A 15,446-nucleotide genomic window follows, 5' to 3' on the forward strand; every position below is an offset into this window, starting at 1 on the left:
AAGTCTGGCCACTAGAGAACCATACTAATCCTCTCATGTACCGCCTAATGAAAACCTCAGTTTCACCCAGCTGTCATCTAGTTCACATCATTATCATTTGCTTCATGGGAATCAACCAATAAAGTGATTAAAATGACATGTTTTAAAGAAAAATAAGCTTTTAAAGAAAAATAAGCACAGAAAAGTGCAATGTGGTTGAATATGATCACTTGTTTGCTTTCGGATGGTAGAAACAGCTCACTAAATTTCTGCTGGAGGAGTCCTTAAATATGTGAATGTCACCATTAATCTGAGCCTTATAACCATACAGACCATCATGCTCATGTGACTGGTACAGTGAAAATGTCGGCACCTTAGTAGCTGCATGATCAGCCTGGTTCTTCTGCAGTTGGAAAGTCGGTATCTCGACGGGAGTGAGAGTTGGCAAGCAGCCTAATTCACGCACATTTGGAGTTACTGAAGTACATGTGGTTCCCTGGCACAGCTCTCTGTCTAGGACACAGGAGGGGCTTTCAAAGGAATGGGCTTTTTCTGTCAGTCACACGCCAAGCAACCCCGTCCTGTCAGCTGTCACTCTCTAATTTAGAACACTGTCTATGGCCATCGGCTGAGGCCCCATTTATTGTCCATCACCACAAAATTCCCCAAATGAAATATTAGTCACAGCAGATCCATCCTGAACCAGAAGGAAGAGAGCACAAAGCAGATATTCTAAGCACCAATGCCTTACCAAAGGATCGTTGTCTTGTAGTGGATACTTTTCTTGGTTTGCTTTTTGTGGGGATCAATCACATTGCTTTAAAATAGAACTGATTTATTTAAACACAAAATACCTTTGTTGTTACACAACAATCTTCTGGATTCACTGAATGCCCTCTAATTTCCTCTACCATCTGGATTTGGAAAAAAAACTGAAAAGCATGTTATATGTTTGTCCTCTTTCCTTACAGAAAGCAAAGATGCACTAGAGGACATGCAAGCCCACTCCTATAGGACAGGTCCATCCTGCTCAGCACCCACACTCAGTGGAGGTCTTGGGTGACCTGGGCTATTAGCTGACAGAGCTACCAGGTGAAATGGCAAGTAATGCTACCCTGGGCTATCTCACGAGAAACAGCTGCTAGACATGGTCCAGACTTGGATGGACCCAGGAGGTTTTGTTCATTTCTACAGAATAAGTAAGGCAGAGATATCAGCCAGGTGTGCCATGAACAGGCCTGGCCCTGAAGTATGTATCCTGGGGCAGGAACACCGATGGAAGCCTGACCCACAGTTCCCTTCCCACCCTGGGTTCTGTGCCCCTGCACGAGCATCCTGCAAATGTGGGCGGTGCAAACATCATCTACTCAGTGCACACTCTTGCAAACAGCTGCCCCTTTGGCCCAGTGTACACACTGGCCTGGATATGGAGAGAGGACCAGGCAGGCCTGGGCAGTAGGCCTTTGGCTGTTTGGGAAGGAAACAAGGGGTCCTGGGAGCCCAGAGAATAGACTACAAGTGGGAAGACGGACTCTGTGCATCATAGCTTTTCACTCCGTGCCGAGGAACATACCCAGCCACAGAAGGCCAGAGCAGAGGCCCCTAAAGTGCAGGGCCCAGCAGTCTCTTGGGGTTTAAGGGCAGTGCTGGATGTGGGCAACCCCAGGGTGGGGTCTGTGGGGTGGGCTTGGAGGCCTGGGCCTGAGGTAAACTTGGTAACTTCCTTGGTAAACTGAGGAGGTGTGGACCAGAGGATTGTCAGCTCATTCCTCTCCACACCCGATACTGTGGGATTCTAGGATACAGTTTGTCACTGTTGATGGCTCAATCTTATGCACTGGACAAAGACAATACGAAGGAAAAAATAAAAAAACATTCAAATGAGTGTAAAGGTCTTTAATCTCAGCCTCTCCAGTTCAAAGAGATGAACAATGAGAGATTCTAGTTTATCAATGATCTGGTTCATAGAGCTGTTAGATTCATCTGTCACAGGTGACGCAGCAGAGTATAACAACAAACCAGAGTACAACATCAAAACTGTAATCGACATAATCAATGGATTAGGAACCATTCAAAATAGCTCCAGTTTTCCAACTGTACATATTGATACTGTGTGTAATTAACACATAATTTATTATGGAAATGTGGGCATGCCAATAAGCCAGAGGATTTAAGCTGACAGTTTTCATAATACTTGAAACTTCAAATGCCTTTTCTGTGGACTGGATGACCTCTTCCAGGTGCTTTGGTTTGGTTTATCTCCTGATAGATTCTGATGGAAGCAGGTAGGACCAGCCTCTCCTGAAGCTTGTCGTGGTTGTAAGACACACAGTGCCTGCTCACCCACCCACGGAGACACATTGCTGTCACAAGACACAGAAGACACACTCCCAATCAGGAGTACTTACCTGTCCTCTCATATCTGGAGCAATGGGAATGGTGGGCCAGATGGTCGAGTAGATGCCAAAAAACACCAGCCAGGTCAGCATGCTTCCCCAGACAGCCAGATGACTGAACTGCGGAGGGAAATAGACACTCAGACAGGCTTCTCGACCAGTCTGGCAGATTCACTCCAACTCCACTTGCTGCAGAATCCTTGCATCCAAGCTACCTTTCCTTATGGAAAGACTTTGATGACTCACCAGTTAATGGGAAGTTCAATCTTTCTAATTCCCGTGTCTCAGAATTTTTAACAATGAATTCAAGTAATGAATGGCCCCAAAGTACCCTGAAGATGAAGGTGCTTTTGCTGTCACAGGTGACCCTACTCTAAGATTTCTCCCATTGTAACAGCGGGCCCCTCTCAGTTCATAGCAAGTGTTTGCTCCAACCTGCAGCTGTATACAACAAGGACTCATTAATCTGGTAACAGAGTGGCTGAACAGACAAAATAAAAAAGATATTTTTATTTATCATTTCAAGACTTTGATTGTTCCATTCCTTTAGCCAAGAGTTTTTTTATTTTTAAATCTGAAATGGATATTGCCTCTTAACAATGCCCCTTTAAGCATCTACTGAGTTGTTCATTTTTTCCTCTTTGTCCTCTTAATGTGATGATCCTTGACTTCTTTCTCTCTTCACACCCCACAATCTAATCCATGTGCAAGCTCTGTTAGCTTTTAGAAAGATAAAATGAATCCAGACTCTGACCACTTCTCACTACCTCCTCCTCTAACATCCTAAGAGACATCATCATCACCTCTGACCTGGATTAATTGCCACTGTCTCTTAGGGGATTCCCTGATTCCTCACTGACCTTCCACCCCATCCCCATTTTTCTTAGCAGAGCATTTAAACAGCAGCCAGGTCATGACACTGTGAGAGACACACATGAAGCTTTAGTTATAATCTTTAAATGCTGGAAATAACCAAAATGTCTAAAATAAGAGAGTGACGAAATAAATGGTGGGACATCTGTAAAACGTAATACTCTTTAATCAAGAACAATAACTTTGTTGAATTGTATTTTAAGTCACAGAAAATGTGCCTAAAATATATTTAAATTAAAAGAGATTAGAAAGTATTATGTTTTATAATGCATCATCTTATTAAAAAATACACACACATGCAGACATAGAACGAAGTCTGGAAGGTTCCACAGGAAAGCATTAACAGTGACTGTCTCTTGGTGGTAAAATTACGGGCATTAAATGTTTTTTCTCCTTCTATATTTTCCGTATATGTGTGTGTATATATGGTTTTTGTTTTTACAATGAGAAAATACATTTGAAGTGAGATGACTGTTACTAGCTTAGAGCTGTATTATGTGCCAAGCAAATGAATCACCAAGAGACTTTGGATTGCAAATTTACCCTGATCAAGATCAAACCACAATTTTTACATAGAAAATCTGAAAGAAGATAGCCAGATATTGCTTATTGTTTCCCCAAGGCTTAAAAAGAAATCCTAGCATGAAAAATATCTATACTGAACAGAGAAACAATTCTAGAGAAAACTTACTTTAGTCCAAGCTGTGGTCTCCAAACCAGCTTTCAGACAAACAGTAACAACAACATACTGTGAAAATAAAAAACAGTTTGGAAACACGTTATTCTCAATGAGTTATTTTCACTTTCCGTGAGAAATCCCATCTCTCCACTCCAGAGCTAGCTTCCCCAAGGCAGCTCCAGTTTGAAAGTATGAGCCATGTCAGTAGCTAATTCTCTAAGGGTTATTTTCAGGGGACATACAGGCAGATTCACTTCCAGAAGAGCTTTCATTCTAGTAACAGTCTTTCTCATGAATAATAGTTTTGCCCTTTTCTTAGCTTGGGAGATACCACCTTCCTGAGTGTTGTTTTCCTTTGCAGGTAGGTGTAAAATGGTCGTTTGAAGAATGGGGAAATCTGTTAACCACCTGTCCAGAAACTTTGACTTGGCATAACCTTCAGAAACGACGATGTAAGCATTTCACAACCATTCTGAACTTTGAAGGATATATAAAATACATTTTGAAGATTTGAAATAAATAATAATAATGAGGAAGGCCCTTTTTAAGGGTTTAGAGAAGTGCAAGCCACACATAAGCTGTTTAAGAATGGCTTAATAAACAGAGATAAACTTACTGTGTAAACAATATTTCCAACGAATAAATAGTCGGTAGCATGACCACTTGTCAACACAGTATCTGAAAAACAAAGAAGTTACTATTAACATCCAAGGAGCTGAGCATGGCCGCCTATTTAATTCAGAGCATTAAACAGGGAACTTTAGGAACATCTATCAACTCACAGAGTATTTCAAAATCCCATCCTGGGACTCTAATGCTTACTTCTCTTTCTAATGATGAACTTTTTCATCTTATAGTCTCTCCAAATGAAGCAAATAAAGTCAAGCTTCCAACAAACCAACCAACCAAACGCTTGATCTGCATTGCAATTTACATTTTTTCATTATTATTATACTTTAGGTTTTAGGGTACATGTGCACAATCTGCAGGTTTCTTACGTATGTATACATGTGCCCTGTTGGTTTGCTGCACCCATTAACTCGTCATTTAGCATTAGGTATATCTCCTAATGCTGTCCCTCCCCCCTCCCCCCAACCCACAACAGTCCCCGGAGTGTGATGTTCCCCTTCCTGTGTCCATGAGTTCTCATTGTTCAATTCCCACCTATGAGTGAGAACATGCAGTGTTTGGTTTTTTGTCCTTGCGACAGTTTACTGAGAACGATGGTTTCCAGTTTCATCCATGTCCCTACAAAGGACATGAACTCATCCTTCTTTATGGCTGCATAGTATTCCATGGTGTATATGTGCCACATTTTCTTAATCCAGTCTATCTTTGTTGGACATTTGGGTTGGTTCCAAGTCTTTGCTATTGTGAATAGTGCTGCAACAAACATACATGTGCATGTGTCTTTATAGCAGCATGATTTATAGTCCTTTGGGTATATACCCAGTAATGGGATGGCTGGGTCAAATGGTATTTCTAGTTCTAGATCCCTGAGGAATCGCCACACTGACTTCCACAATGGTTGAACTAGTTTACAGTCTCACCAACAGTGTAAAAGTGTTCCTATTTCTCCACATCCTCTCTAGCACCTGTTGTTTCCTGACTTTTTCATGATCGCCATTCTAACTGGTGTGAGGTGGTATCTCATTGTGGTTTTGATTTGCATTTCTCTGATGGCCAGTGATGATGAGCATTTTTTCATGTGTTTTTTGGCTGCATAAATTTACATTTTTATAAACATTAAAATTTATCTTTGTCCAGTTTGTTTTAAAAAAAGGAATAAGAACATATTCATCTATCTTTACTAAATGCCACCAATGTTGAGGTTTTTTTCCAGGTGTTCCTTTATGATTCATCTTTAATTTTTGCTAAGTTGGAATTATGGACCAATAAAAAGGTAACTACATGCATATTAAATCAATTCATAATGACTGAACTTGGAAAGAATTTTGGGGGTATATACTACCCATGTTCTCATTTGCAACTGTATTGAGCTTCTGGAGTCTATCACCTGGGGGAACACAGGCACTCCAAGGACAGAAGTTTAGAATACAAGAACGAGTTGAAGCCTCAGTTTTCCTATATTGTCCTTTTCAAGGATGGTTATGACCATGTCGATAACAACCACTAAGGCAGAATGCTAATAGAGTTGTTTCATCGTCTCCACTGCACCTGCACAGGCAGGTCTGTTTTTATCCTGAGTGGTCAGAGCATATTTTAACATCAGGCTTAGTTTCCTTGGGGACACTGCCAACCTTCCTTTATTCTTATTTCTTTCAACTCCTTTCAACTTTTGTTTTAGATTTGGGGGTATGTGTGCAGGTTTGTTACAAAGGTATACTGTGTGATGCTGAGGTCTGGAGTACAAATGACTCCGACACCCATGTAGTGAGCATAGTACCCAATGGATAGTATTTTTTTGTTTGTTTTTTTTTTTTTTTTTTTGAGACAGAGTCTTGGTCTGTCGCCCAGGCTGGAGTGCAGTGGCACAATCTCGGGTCACTGCAACCTCCGCCTCCCGGGTTCAAGCAATTCTCTGCCTCCCCTTCCCAAGTAGCTGGGATTACAGGCGCCCGCCACCATGCTGGCTAATTTTTGTATTTTTAGTAGAGACAGGGTTTCACCATCTTAACCAGGCTGGTCTCGAACTCCTGACCTCATGATCCACCTGCCTCAGCCTCCCAAAGTGCTGGGATTACAGGCGTGAGCCACCGCGCCTGGCCTCCCAATGGGTAGTTTTTCAAGCCTTTCCTCTCCCCCTCTCTTGTCAAGTTCTCCGGCGTCTATTGTACTCTTCTTTATGTTCATGTGTACTCAATGTTGAGTTCTGACTTATAAGAGACAACATGTGGCATTTGGTTTTATTCCTTTTTTATACTCAGTCCTGGTCTGTGGCCCACAGGCTGGGCAGATAAGGATGTTTGTGTTCAAATTTCCAACCAGTAGCTGCTATACATACATATCTGGGCTCGCAGATTTCCCCAATGCTTGTTGAACAATCCCACTCTTATTAGAGAACCAATATCCATTTATTTTCCTAAAACAGCATAATGATGGAGTCATAAGTGGAACTGGGGAAGCATGGGTCCCTGAATCCAGCCCCTGGGCACACACAGTCTCCTGATTCCAGCCAGGTTAATCTGTGGATAAGGGAAGATGAACCAGGAAAGCAACATCATGGGCTGCACTAAACGGAGGCCCTGCTGCTGGGTAAAGTAAGAGTTATACCAGGAGAACGGGGTGAGACATGGCCACTGACTTAAAAAGGAACGGTCTCAAAGCTTAGGGGAGAGGGGACAAGGACAGACTGGAGCTTAGGCATGACTTCATTAAAAGGGAAGGAAGCGAGCAAGTTAAAAAAGTAAAAGAAAGGCTGAATTAATCCCAAGAAGGCAACATGCTGATGTATTAGCAAATAGTTACTCAAAACTGTAGGAGTTCACTTTTCAGGAACTGGCCTTAAGACTGTTTTACTAACAGGTGCAACACTTTTAAATGCCTGCCTCAATGAAGAAATACTTCAGTTTAGTATGGAGACCATCTCTTTGATTCTAACATAGATTATAGCCTTGAAACGAATAAGATTCTTCTTTTATGTACTCAACAAATATCTACTTGGACAGCCTATTTTATGCCAGGCACTATTACGAAAACTGGGAAGAGAAGGTCCCTGTTTTTATACAGCTTGCGGTCTAGTGAGGAGACAGGACGTAAATCCTTAAACAGATACACAATAAAATGTCAGGTGTAATTAGTGCTATGAAGAAATACATTAGCTGCTGGGTGCGGTGGCTCACACCTGTAATCCCAGCACTTTGGAAGGCCGAGGCGGGTGGATCACCTGAGGTCAGGAGTTCAAGACCAGCCTGGCTAATGTGGTGAAACCCTGTCTCTACTAAAAATACAAAAATTAACTGGGTGTGGTGGCACCTGCCTGAACTGCCAGCTACTCAGGAGGCTGAGGCAGGAGAATCACTTGAACCTGGGAGGTGAAGGTTGCAGTGAGTGATCATGCCACTGCACTCCAGCCTGGGCAACAGGGCGAGACTCTGCCTCAAAAAAAAAAAAAAAAAAAAAGAAAGAAAAAAAAAGAAAAGAAAAGAAATATATTAGCCAAGTATGGTGGTGCTTGCCTGTGGTCCCAGCTACTTGGGAGGCTTGAGGTGGGAGGATTGCCTGAGCTCTGGAGTTTGAGGCTGCAGTGAGCCATGACTGCAACAGTGCACTCCAGCCTGGGTGACAGTGTAAGACCCTGTCTTACTAAAAAATAAGAATAAAACACAGGAGCTATAAGGTAGAGTAATAGCATTGCTATTTTAGATAGGGAGCTCTGGAACAATCTTTCTGAGGAGGTGACATTTGAGCAGATCTGAATCGTACGAGGGAGAGAGTTAAATGGGGATCTACAGGGTGAGTGTTCCAGACAGAGAAGAGAAACTGTGCAGTCTGAATGCAGACTTGATGAACTCGAGGATCATTACGAAGACCAGCGGGGCTGCAGGCACTGGGAGAAGGAAAAGGAGAATGCAGACAGTCAGAGGGGCAGACAAATGTGGACCACAGCAAAGAGCTTGGATTTCTTTGTTAATTTTAATAGGTAACCACTGGAAGATTCAGAGCTGGGAATGAAATGGAATAAGTTACATTCTTAAAGGAATAGTCCAGTTTTTATGGGAGAATGGACCATAGATAACCATAAATGGGATAATAATAAATGCAAAGTCAGCTTAGAAATGATTGTAGCAGGCCGGGCGTGGTGGCTCACGCTTGTAATCCCAGCACTTTGGGAGGCCGAGGCGGGTGGATCACGAGGTCAGGAGATCGAGACCACGGTGAAACCCCGTCTCTACTAAAAATACAAAAAAAAAAATTAGCCGGGCGTGGTGGCAGGCGCCTGTAGTCCCAGCTACTTGGAGAGGCTGAGGCAGGAGAATGGCGTGAACCCGCGAGGCGGAGCTTGCAGTGAGCCGAGATTGCGCCACTGCACCCCGCCGGGGGGGGCAGAGCGAGACTCCGTCTCAAAAAAAAAAAAAAAAAAAAAAAAGAAATGATTGTAGCAGTCTATCTAAGAGGATGATACTAGTCGTGTTATAACTGTGCAGCCCAATATGGTAATCACCAGCTGCATTTAGTTGTTTACATTTAAATTAATTAAAATAAAATACAATAAAAACTTCATTCCTACCTGGGGCTGGGGAGGAAAGGGAGAATGAGGAGTTATTGCTTAATGAGCACAGAGTTTCAGTTTGGGGTGATGAAAATTTTTGGAAAAACATAGTGGTGATGGTTGCATAACATTCTGTAATTAATGTCTCTGAATTGTATGCTTAAAATGTTAAAATGGAAAAGATGATGTTTTTAACACAACAAAAAATTTAAAAAATGGATCACAGAAACAAAACTATACAATCATTTTTAATTGATGTAAATTTAAGGGATGCAAGTATGGGAGTGAAGTCTAGGCTTTTAGTGTCTCCATCACCTGAACAATGTGCATTGTATCTATTAAAGAATTTCTCATCACCCTGTCCCTTCCCACCCTCTCACCCTTCTGAGTCTCCAGTGTCTATCACGCCACACTCCACGTCCATGTGTACACGTTACTTAGCTACCACTTATAAGTGAGACCATGCAATATTTGACTTTTTTTTTGAATTGTAAAACTATAAAACTCTTATGATAAAACATAGCAGTGAATCTTTATGACCTTGGATCTGGCAATGGTTTCTTAGATATGGCACCAAAAGCACAGTGAGGAAAGAAAAATGTAGATGAACTGGACTTCTTCAAAATTAGAAACTCTTGTGCTTCAAAGGACAACACCAGGAAAGTAAAAAGACAACCTGAAAAATTGAAAAAAGTACTTGCAAATTATGTATCTGAAACCTGTATCCAAAATACACAAAGCACTCTTATAACTCAACAGTAAAAAGGCCACCCAAAAAATTTAAAAATAGGCAAAGGATCTGAATAGACAGTTTTGCAAAGAAGATACCAAAATGGCCAGTAAGTGCGTGAAGAACAGCACAACATCATCAGCCATCAAAGAAATATAAAATCAAAACCACAATGTGATACCACTTAACACCCATTGGGGTGCCTACAAAAAAACAGACAATAACAAGATGTGGAGAAATTAGATCTTTCACACATTGCTGGTGGGAAAGCAAAATGGTGCAAACCCTGGAAAACTGTGAGGCAGTTCCTCAAAGAGTTAAGCATGTGACCTAGCCATTCTACTCCTAGGTACATACCCAAGAAAAATGAAAACATATGAATGAAACCCACAAAGCCTTGTACCTAAAAGCTATAGCACCATCATTATAATTATTCATAATAGCTTAAAATAACGAATAGCATTATTCATTATTCACAATAGCCTATTTATAACCCAAATGTCCATCAACTGTGAACTGGTAAGTAAAATGTGGTATATCAATATGATAGAACTCTATTATCAGGCAATAAAAAGGAATGAAGTACTGATACATGCTACAACATAAAACCTTATGCTAAGTGAAGAAGCCAGACACCAAAGGCCACATATTCCATCTCTATGAAATGTCCAGAAATGGGCACATCTACAGAGACAAACAGCAGATCAGTGGTTTCCAGGTACCGGAGGTGGAGGTGCTTGGGAGAAATGGGGAGTGACTCTTTTTTTTTTTTTTTTGAGATGGAGTCTCACCCTGTCACCCAGGCTGGAGTGCAATGGTTTGATCTGGGCTCACTGCAATCTCCACCTTCTGGGTTCAAGCGATTCTCTTGCCTCAGCCTCCCAATAGCTGGGATTACAGGCGTGCGCCACCACGCCCAGCTAATTTTTGTATTTTTAGTAGAGACGGGGTTTCACATGTTGGTCAGGCTGGTCTCGAACTCCTGACCTCAGGTGATCCACCTGCCTTAGCCTCCCAAAGTGCTGGGATTACAGGCGTGAGCCACCGTGCCCAGCCAGGAGTGACTCTTTATGAATATAAGGTTTCTTTTGGGGGTGATAAAAATGTTCTATAATGTATTGTGATGATGGCTGTACAACTCCGTGAATATGTTAAAAACCATAGAATTGCATACTTTAAATGAATTAAATGGTATATAAGTTATAGCTCAATAAAGCTGCTATAAAAACTTCAGTTCCTCAGTCGTCTTAAATTCACAGTAGCCACATGCAGCTAATGGCTACTGTATTGGGCAGTACAGATACAGAACATTTCCATCCTCACAGAAAGTTCTATTGAACAATGCAGGCCCAGAGTGGCTTGGACAGAAGCTACTTGGAAATATTTTGAAGGTGGAAATGACAGCATTTGGCCAGGCACAGTGGCCCACACCTGCAATCCCAGCACTTGGGAGGCTGAGGCAGGAGGACTGCTTGAGCCCAGGAGTTCGAGACCAGCCTGGGTAACCCTATCTCTATGAATAAATTTTTTTAAAACTAGCCAGGTATGCTGGTGCATGTCTGTAGTTCCAGCTGTGTGGGATGATTCCTTAAGCCCAGGAAGTTGAAGCTGCAGTGAGCTATGATCACACCACTGCACTCCAGCCTGGGTGACAGAGCAAGACCCTATCTCTTATAAAAACAAACAAACAAACATTTTCTTATGATTTGGATGTACGGTAGAAAAGAATGTGAGGAATCGAGAAAGTTTTTGGCTGGAGTATGTAGGTAAACAGTGGTGTTTGGGATGGAGAAGACTGGTTCTGGTCATATGAATACAGGAAGACGTGAAAACTTGGTATCAAATGATTCATATTTTAAGTTCACAAGAGGAAGAACAGACAGCAACGAAACATGACCATATTACAAAACAAAGAAAACATGAGGTGGAGAGAAGGGAACTAGGGTTAGTGGAGATAGTCCCAGTAATGAGAGTTACAAGACCCTATTGCAGCCCTGCTCTCTGTTCCAGCTCTGCCATTATTTCGGTTTTTAAAATTTTAGGTTTTGAGTCTCAATTCCCCACCCATAAAATGGAGATTTTTATATCAGATGCAAATGATGACAACTGAGTTATCTCTAGGGCTCCTTTCAGATAGGGAACTCGAAAAGGCTAAGGCCCGTATTCTTAGCTGCTAAATCAGCCCCATGGATTTAACAGCAGAAACTTGAGAGTCTCAGATTTTCTCCCTCCTCAACATAGCTTAGGATGTCTTTCCTCATCTCCATCTCAACCCACCTGCTCATGAATGCATCTGAATTGAGAAGAGCAATCATCTATGTGCTTGAAATCCCACCTACATTAGCCCTGAGGGGCCCTAGAGAAAACTCTGATCAGACAGAAGGGTTAGCAGGCATGGGAGACTAAGCTGAAAATCAAAATTTGTAGCTATGGTTTGGCAATTTTTTGAATTTTCTTCTAATACCAATATTTCCAATCTGGTTGAGTCAGGGACTAAAACATACAAAGCATTTGTTTAATAGGGAGGACATAGAACGTGTTTCATATTTTATGGATATACATACAATAAACAAAATTTTTAGACATTATAAGAAATTCTATTTAGTTTTTTTTAGATAGAGTCTCCAGTCTGTCACCAGGCTGGAGTGCAGTGGTGCAATCTCAGCTCACTGCAGCCTCCACCTTCTGGGTTCAAGCAATTCTCCTTCCTCAGCCTCCCGAGTAGCTGGGACTACAGGTGTGCATCACTATACCCGGTTAATTTTTGAGGTATTTTTAGTAGAGGCGGGGTTTCACCTTATTGGTCAGGCTGGTCTCGAACTCCTGACCTCAAGTGACCCACCTGTCTCGGCCTCCCAAAGTGCTGGAATTACAGCCACCTCACCTGACCAAGAAATTCTATGTTTAAAAAATATCTTATATAAGCACTTTACTATATGACAGGCACAGTTCTAAGCACTTTACACATACTAGCTCCTTTAATACTTTAGCAACTATATGAAATAGTATAATTATGTGCATATTTCACATGAGGAACTTGATGCAGCAAAGAGAAGTCAAATATGTCCAAGGTCACATGGTTAGTAAGAAACTGTAATTTTTTTTTTTTTTTTTTTTTCTGAGACAGAGTTTCTCTCTTGTTGCCCAGGCTGGAGTACAATGGCATGATCTTGGCTCACTGCAACTTCCACCTCCCAGGTACAAGCGATTCTCCTGTCTCAGCCTTTACCATGTTAATCAGGCTGGCCATGAACTCCTGACCTCAGGTGATCCACCTGCCTTGGCCTCCCAAAGTGCTGGGATTACAGGCATGCACCACTGCACCCGGCCAAGAAACTGTAAATTTTGTAAATGAGAGTTTGTACTAATTAACTGAGTTAGAAAAATGGACTCCTAAGAATGACAGGAGATCATTTCAAAGAAAAAAATAATTAGACTCAGAAGTACTCATCTGAAATACTGACACCTAACGGAAAGGAAATATCCAGGAGAGAATTGTGGTAGACAGAAAATTAGACTCATATGACAGAAATTTTATACCACATAAGGAAGCACAGAAAGTGAACAACTCCGGGAGTGCCAGGAACGCCTGGAGACCTGACCTTTTATTCTGAGTTGGTGAGGACATTTCATTAGCCCAGAGTTTCTTAAATCTGGCACTATGGACATTTTGGGCCAGATAATTCTTTGTCTGGGGGCTGACCTGTCCATTGCAGACTGCTTGGTAGCATCTCTGGCTTCCACCCGCTAGATGCCAGTAGCACCCATCCTAGTTGTGACAACCAAATATATCTGCAGACATTGCCAAATGTCCCCTGGGAGGCAAAAATGAACCCTGGCTGAGAACCACTGACTCAGAGGGAAGAAAAAGGAGGAGGTGGAGTAAATACAGAGAACATACACTGAAGAAAGAATGTCTAACAGAGAGTTCTCATCTCTCCCATCAGCCTGAGGAGGAGACAACAGGGTTGGATACAGTCCTCTATGCAATCAGGAGAGAGAACCAATGTGAAGAAGCCAGGCATGGTGGCATGTGCCTGTGACCCCAGCTACTCAGGAAACTGAGGAAGGATGGTTGCTTGAGCCCAAGAGTTTGAGGTTATGATCGTGCCACTGCACTCCAGCCTGGGTGACAGAGTGAGACCTTGTCTCTAAAAAAGAAAAAAAAATTTTTAAGAAAATAAAATAAATAGCATGAGGCATTCGCATGGAGCAATACAATTCATGAAGCTGGATGGCCTTTACAAGAGACAAACTCTTGGATCATTCAGGACTGAATGTTAACCCATGAAGAGAACACCTGCATGGAGGGGGATCCTTAAGACTATGTACAGGAGGCTGGCAATTTGGCAGAACAGCAGAAACAGAGAAATCTAAAGGATGTTTTCTAAATGTAGCTTCTAGGGTTTGACAATGCATTAATTTCTTTCCTTTTTTTTTTTTTTTTTTGAGACAGAGTCACACTATGTCACCCAGGCTAGAGTGCAGTGGCGTGATCTCAGCTTGCTGCAAACTCTGCCTCCTGGGTTCAAGCGATTCTCCTGCCTCAGCCTCCCGGGTAGCTGGGATTACAGGTGCCCACCACCACGCCTGGCTAACTTTTGTATTTTTAGCAGAGACGGGGTTTCACCATGTTGGCCAGGCTGGTCTCGAACTCCTGACCTCAGGTGGTCCACCCGCCTCGGCCTCCCAAAGTGCTGAGATTACAGGCGTGAGCCACGGCGCCCGGCCGACAATGCATTAATTTCTAACTTGTCATGATAGTGAATGCTACTGGCATTCAATAAAATGTTAACACATAAGGTAATTTGAGCATTAAACTTTAATGAAGATGGGCTAAGCCTAATATTTCAGTTCCTTGGTTTGGAAAGGTAACTCAGTATTGCACTGTAGTTTTCAACCTAGGAAAGAGTATCTCCTTCCCTAGGCAATGCTAACACCATCTGGAAATAGTTTATTCCCTTGGAGGAGAAACTCCCAAACCAAGGTGAGGTTCTGGGACTTGCCAAGAGCCTCTGAAAAGATAGCATCCTTCAAACGAGTCACAGTCATCACCCTGCACACCCTGTAGGGAAACCCCGGGGACTAGATGGTTCTGTTTCAACTGTTTTAGAGGCAAACACCTGTGGGTGTCGTTTCTTGTTAAAACCTGCCAATAAGCTACTCCTGGAGAAAAGAAGTCCTAAGAAAGTGTTTGTCATGCAGGTGTTCCCAAGCTACAGCTTGCTGATAATGCAGGCTGGAAAAGCCCCATTCGATTGTCCAGTTTATTCCTAAAGCAGGCTGCTGACAAAATATTCCTTCCCACAGCTGAAATCGTAACAGCTCTGTTACAATTCTACCACTCTGAGAGTCTTTCCTGTCTTTATTTTAGTCAGGTATTTAAAATCCCCAGTGAATTTTTTCAAAGGGGGACAAAACCCCAAACGTGGAATAGTTGGGTTCCCCAAGCCAGCCTTTGGAACAGTATTTATCCACCGTCTGTTCAAACCATGGTAAGAGCATAATTTCAGAGAAAGTAGTATGGGGGGCAGAGATGGATATTTGGGGTGAGGGTCAGTTGACAGGGCAAAGGACATTTCAGGCAAAAAGAAAACCAGCCCCGTCCGTCCGTCC

General features: G+C 42.3%; 1 protein-coding gene across 2 annotated transcripts in view; it reads right to left on the bottom strand.

Moving 5' to 3' along the window:
• The window catches only part of ATP8A2 (ATPase phospholipid transporting 8A2), a 713,978-nt gene that overhangs the window by 165,699 nt on the left and 532,833 nt on the right, over positions 1-15,446 (bottom strand). For both annotated transcript variants that reach the window (XM_032150616.2, XM_032150617.2), the window contains exons 31-33: positions 4,544-4,605; positions 3,940-3,996; positions 2,388-2,495 (exon numbers count right to left, since the gene is read on the bottom strand). In XM_032150616.2, the coding sequence (XP_032006507.1) occupies positions 2,388-2,495; positions 3,940-3,996; positions 4,544-4,605 (227 nt within the window). The remainder of the gene's footprint in view (positions 1-2,387; positions 2,496-3,939; positions 3,997-4,543; positions 4,606-15,446) is intronic.

This window comes from Hylobates moloch, unplaced genomic scaffold (genome assembly GCF_009828535.3).
Source record: "Hylobates moloch isolate HMO894 unplaced genomic scaffold, HMol_V3 SCAFFOLD_4, whole genome shotgun sequence".
Lineage (NCBI taxonomy): Eukaryota > Metazoa > Chordata > Mammalia > Primates > Hylobatidae > Hylobates > Hylobates moloch.